General features: G+C 36.4%; 1 protein-coding gene across 1 annotated transcript; it reads left to right on the top strand.

The window, feature by feature from the left end:
- Positions 1–200: 200 nt before the first annotated feature.
- On the top strand, positions 201–3787 carry LOC141813373 (BTB/POZ domain and ankyrin repeat-containing protein NPR1-like). The gene is made up of 4 exons (XM_074701334.1): positions 201–759; positions 1028–1772; positions 2110–2301; positions 3314–3787. The coding sequence occupies exons 1-4, from the start codon at positions 238–240 to the stop codon at positions 3565–3567; spliced, it is 1713 nt and encodes a 570-aa protein (XP_074557435.1). The 5' UTR covers positions 201–237; the 3' UTR covers positions 3568–3787.
- Positions 3788–5339: the final 1552 nt, after the last annotated feature.

Genomic DNA, 5339 nt, shown 5'->3' with positions numbered 1-5339 from the left:
ATAATAATAATAATAATAATAATAATAATAATAATAATAATAATAATAATAATATTCCTCCGCCGCCCAACCAATTGAAAATTTCCACGCAAGCAGCAAAGAAAAAATAAATAAAAAAATACATACGCGGTTTAATCGAACGATAAAAGAACGGTGAGGCCGCGGCCCGCGGGGTTTACCTTTGACTCAGTGAGTTGGTCGTTGACGGGAAGGGGATCGCCGGCACCGGTGACGGCCATGGAGGCGAACCATCCCTTCTCTGACTCCGATATCACTAGCGCCTGTCTCTACTATGCCGACCCCCCGCCCTCCCCGCCCGTTCCCCCTGCCGAGGTCGCCGCGCTCAGCCGCCTCTCCGAGCATCTCGCCTCCCTTCTCCGAGCTCCTGCACTCGACTTCTGCTCCGATGCTTCGATCTTAGTGCGATCTGTAGGGGAGGAGGACCCCCGCCCTGTCCATGTCCACCGATGTGTCCTCGCTGCGCGGAGTCCCTACTTCCGCGACAAGTTCGCGGAGGGGGCGAGGGAGCTCGAGCTCGAGAAGCTGGTGGGGGATTTCGGGGTAGGGTTAGAGGCTTTGCAAACGGTGATCCAGTATGCCTACACGGGTCGGCTGGAGGAGCTACCTGTGGGCGTAGCGGAGTGCGTCGATGAGAGCTGCTGCCGCCACGAGGCCTGCTGGCCGGCCGTCCATTTCATGCTCCAGGTGCTCCACGCCGCCTCCACCTTCGATATCAATGAGCTCGTCAGCGTATTTCAGGTTAGAGATATATGATCTCTCCTAGTTTTGGTCATCTGCCTCAGAGAGGCTGAACAATTGCAAAGTAAAAAAAACTAAACCAAACAAACAAACAAAATCCTATTTTGTGTCTTCCAGAAAACTTTAGTGCAAATCGTTCCTATCAAATTAGGCGGTTTTGATTCAGTGATTGCTTGCTAGATTAGATTTTCAGTAGCACTTAGCAGGTCGTTGATATTTTGGCAATCTGAAACTTTCTTCACAAGATTCTACAACTTTCTGATTGCAGCGACGGCTCCTTGACATTCTTGAGAAGGTAGCAACAGATGACATCTTGTCGGTTTTATTCGTTGCAAATCTGAGCAAAAGATTTTGCCAGAGATTGGTTGACAAGTGCATCGACATAGTTGTTGAATCTGATATTAATTACATTACCCTTGAGAAAAAGTTGCCACCAGATGTTGTAAGTCAAATTAAGCAGCTCCGTTCAGATTTGGGACTGAATGGACGACATAACGGCATCCCTGATAAGCATGAAAAGAGCATATTTGGTGCTCTCGATTTAGATGATATCGAATTAGTCAAAATGCTTTTGGATGAAGGAAACACCAACCTGGACGATGCGAAGGCCCTGCATTATGCAGTTGGTTATTGCGATCTCAAGATTACAAAAGAGCTTCTGGATCTTAATCTTGCAGATGTCAATGGCAGAGACCACAGGAATTACACCGTGCTCCATATTGCTGCAATGCGTAAGGAACCTGAAATCATTATGTCCTTGTTAACAAAGGGAGCCCAACCATTTGACAAAACACCAGATGGAAGAACAGCACTTCAAATTGCCAAGAGGCTTACCAGATCTATGGATTACTGCAAATTAACTGAACAATGTAAGCCTTCCCCCAAGGAACTCCTGTGCATTGAGATGTTGGAGCGAGCTGAACACAGAGATTCATCCACAGAAGTAACTTCAGTTCCAGCTGAGATGAAAAGCAACAATCTACTCGAGAAGTTATTGTACCTGGAAAGTAGAGGTAATGTTACAATGCAATCTGGAAATCATTGTTTGGAACTGAACTTTTTTTTTTGGCATCTCTTACTCTGGTAATGTGTTTCATTGAGGGGTTAATGGTCCATTTTTGATGCTTTTATCCCATTAATGTTGTTTGGTTTTCTTAAATGTCATGCCCCTTAATGTAAAAGACAAAAGTAATCATTTTACTCTTCATGTGGTCCATCTTTTATCCTTAAATGTCATGCCAATTAGAAAAAAAAAAACATTTTTCCTCATTTGTCGGAAAATTGTTCCTCAGATTTTAAGGACTAACTAATGTACTTAAGTTGCTGAAGATGTATTTTATCATGGTGCAGTTTGGCTAGCAGAGCGATTATATCCAACAGAAGCGAAAGCTGCCATGAAAATAGCTAACGTGGAGGGTACACCAAAGTTCAAGTCAAGCTACTATCTTTGTGTTGGAAACAAGAGATATGCTGAGGATGTAGTCAAAACATCTAAGATGACGGAAGAGCACTTATCGCGAATAGAAGCTCTATCAAAGACAGGTATTTTGTTCTATTCTCAGGAGTTGTTTCAAATTATGTTGATAGCTAATCTGGTACCAATGAATCTGCAAAAGATTTATATGGGATCGATTATACCCTACTTGCTGAAGCAGGCGACTGCAATTCCCACAATATTCCTGAAATTGTACTATTGACCAAAAATTGCTTCCGAAACACACCAAATATATCCAACCATGGAAACATACTATTCTTTGGACTGAGTCATTGTTTGCAGTCTAACTTGCAACAAATTGTCTGAGAAGCATAAATGTGAAATTTCCAATCATGCACATAACTTAGAATTGAAGTCTCTTCCTTTGTTTATCACCCGACTATGCTTTGTTTGATATTCCATTATTATCACACAATTAGGGAGAGGAAAGGTCTACCTACTTCTCATTATAATTTTAAAAGACCTCAACTTTAATCTATATAAGATTACTGAATTATTTAACATGGTCACAATATGCATTACCCATTGATCATCAACTATCAAAATTGAAGACAATTTCACTAGATCCTGTTGAAATGATATTCTGGACTTGTTGCTAAGAAAATCTCATGCAAAAAAACCAGCTTCAAGAATCATAAAGCTCCTTTAGTCTCACTTGATTGCCATCTTGGTGAGATGGATTTTCTCTGGAAAACTGATTCTGACAGAAAGAAATGTCAAAATTCTATAAATTAAGATACAAATTATGTGGATTCTCTGAACTTTTTCATAAGACCAGAACCTTTATTCTTGTTATTAAATTGTTATGTATTTCTACAGGGAAAGAAACCTGCAAATTAGTCGGTAACTCTTTATGCAATTGACAGTTTCGGAGAACTTACACAAACCAACCATATGCCTTTATTTTTCTTTTTCTCATACGTATGTTTATGTTCTTGTTTTAGCCAATTCATGTAAATGATTCTGATTTTAGATTACCATATCTTCATTGTTTAGCTGATACTCTGAGTGTTTGATAAACTGTTCGATCAAGTGATGAGTTTGAATTTAACTCTCCAGTGCAACTTGGAATGCGGTTCTTTCCGCGATGCTCCAGAGTGATTGACAAGATACTGGGTGATGATGATTTGTCGGGCCTGTCTATCATCGAACATGATGACACTGAAGAGCGAAAAAACAGGTATAATGAGATTCTGGAAGATGTGAACAATGCATTTACCAAAGATATACATGCAATCGAAAAAGCTGGCTCCTGCTCTGCCTCGACTTCTAAATCTGCACGATCGACTAGGACTAAGATTGCCAAGAGATGACAAAGTGAAATTTTCCCACATTGCAGCAGTAGGTTCTCTCCTCTCTTAAACTTAGTTTGTTTCGTACACTAGATCTCTTGCTAGGCTATTTATAAGGAATTTTCATGCATTCTGTAGAGATGGAAACAAACATCATGTCATAATATGCAATCATGTTGTGAGTTTTATGTTTGGTACTACCTTTAAATGAGTGCAATAAGAGGAATGTTTTCTTAGAGCATTTGTGAAAATACCTCAACTGGTAGTTAGCACTGTATGCATGCTAAGAGGAATGTTTTCCACTAAACTTTTAGTTCCAATCGAAAAAAGCTAGGAGTCAGGTCCAACTTCCCAAATATTTCAAATAGTGCAAATTAGGAATTTAACTTCTAAAAAGTTTTAGATTTGTTTGTAAGAATTTATTTGGCAAGTTCTCTTCCAAAGAGGAAACTTTGAAGGAAGTTTTAAGTTGATAATTGTCTTAGTTATGACAGAAGTTTAAGTTTAATTAGGTTTATTTTTTTAGTTTGATTGATTTCTTTTAGATATAAAATGATTTTTTCCTCTTTAATATTTTTAGTTCTAATGCATTTTTCTCATCATGAAAATTTCATTCTCTTAATTAATTTTCAACAAAAAAAAAGCTTGGAACTTGGTGTTCTAAGGGGCAGCAAGCTCAATAGAATAGGAAATTAAGCTTTTTTATATTGGTCAAAATTTGATTAGTAATGATAAAATTTATTTAAATATAGATAATAATACGTTAGGATGAGTTTGACTGTGGTCTCAAAATTGATAGCCAAAGTTTTCCTTGATTTTTTTTACAATTTTATTTTTATTATTTTTTATAAGGAGTAAAAAAGATTATATTGAAAAGTAAATATGTCTTTTGGTAAATATAAAAATTGTGTTTTGACTTATTTTAAAAAGTTGTATATGTAATATGGTAAATTGTTAGGGTAAAAGTTGTCTAGCTACGTTTATAACATAAAATAAACATTATTTTCACACAAAAAAAAATGAAGAAATCTCACTTTTAATATAATAAATAAAAGTGAAAAAAACCCCTCATATCTTAACTTAACATTAATAAAGAAAATTTCACACCTAAAGTATTCCATGAAGATTTTTAAAAAATCATATTAAACACTTACTGTACTGATATCATTTTAAAATCGTATTAAACTTTGAGGATTTTTCAAAAATCTATTTTAAAAATCATATTCACCTATAACTAGTATTCTTTTTATGCAAAAGTATATTCAAAAATCAGTTTAAAAAATCCTAAAATGGTTTGTGAAGTTGAATATATTGCATACATCAAGTAATGTACTAATATAATTTTTTAAGCTTTACCAGATAATTTATTAAATTAGGATTTTCCAAGTTGAAATTAAACAGGTTAACACAATGAGAGAGATTTTTTTTTCTTCTCTCAATGCTCTATTTACCTGAGACGAAAATGGAAAAAAAAAAAAATAGACTAATAAATTTCAGAGTAATTTTGATCAATTTTTTCATCCATTAGAAAGTGAACTTTTTATTTTTAAAAAAATCTGATTGCGAAAATGGATCCCACTATAAAATTGACTGGTGCAAACTCATGACAAGGCCATCAGCTGGCGACCTGCGATCGTGAACTTGCCTGACTGGCCAATTGCGGCGGCTGAAGGATTATTTTTCTCTCTTTCCTTCCACCTTCTTTCTTTTCACGATGTTTTTTTTTTTTACAATTCTACTTCATCATAATCAACTCAACTATATTCTCGAAATAAGATGATTTATTTCTTTCT

The sequence above is a fragment of the Curcuma longa genome, chromosome 20 (genome assembly GCF_044706935.1).
Source record: "Curcuma longa cultivar G26 ecotype Majalengka, Jawa Barat chromosome 20, ITB_CL_G26_1.1, whole genome shotgun sequence".
In the NCBI taxonomy this organism is placed as follows: Eukaryota; Viridiplantae; Streptophyta; class Magnoliopsida; order Zingiberales; family Zingiberaceae; genus Curcuma; species Curcuma longa.
Note: the sequence above shows the minus strand (reverse complement) of the source record. Positions and strands in the feature narration are given on the sequence as shown.

Bases quoted from the DNA above. Each gene is read 5' to 3' on its own strand.
- LOC141813373 (XM_074701334.1), top strand. From the start codon at position 238: ATGGAGGCGAACCATCCCTTCTCTGACTCCGATATCACTAGCGCCTGT. The intron at 1,773-2,109 runs GTAATGTTACAA...ATCATGGTGCAG, and splicing joins ATTGTACCTGGAAAGTAGAG to TTTGGCTAGCAGAGCGATTA. The intron at 2,302-3,313 runs GTATTTTGTTCT...TTAACTCTCCAG, and splicing joins AGAAGCTCTATCAAAGACAG to TGCAACTTGGAATGCGGTTC.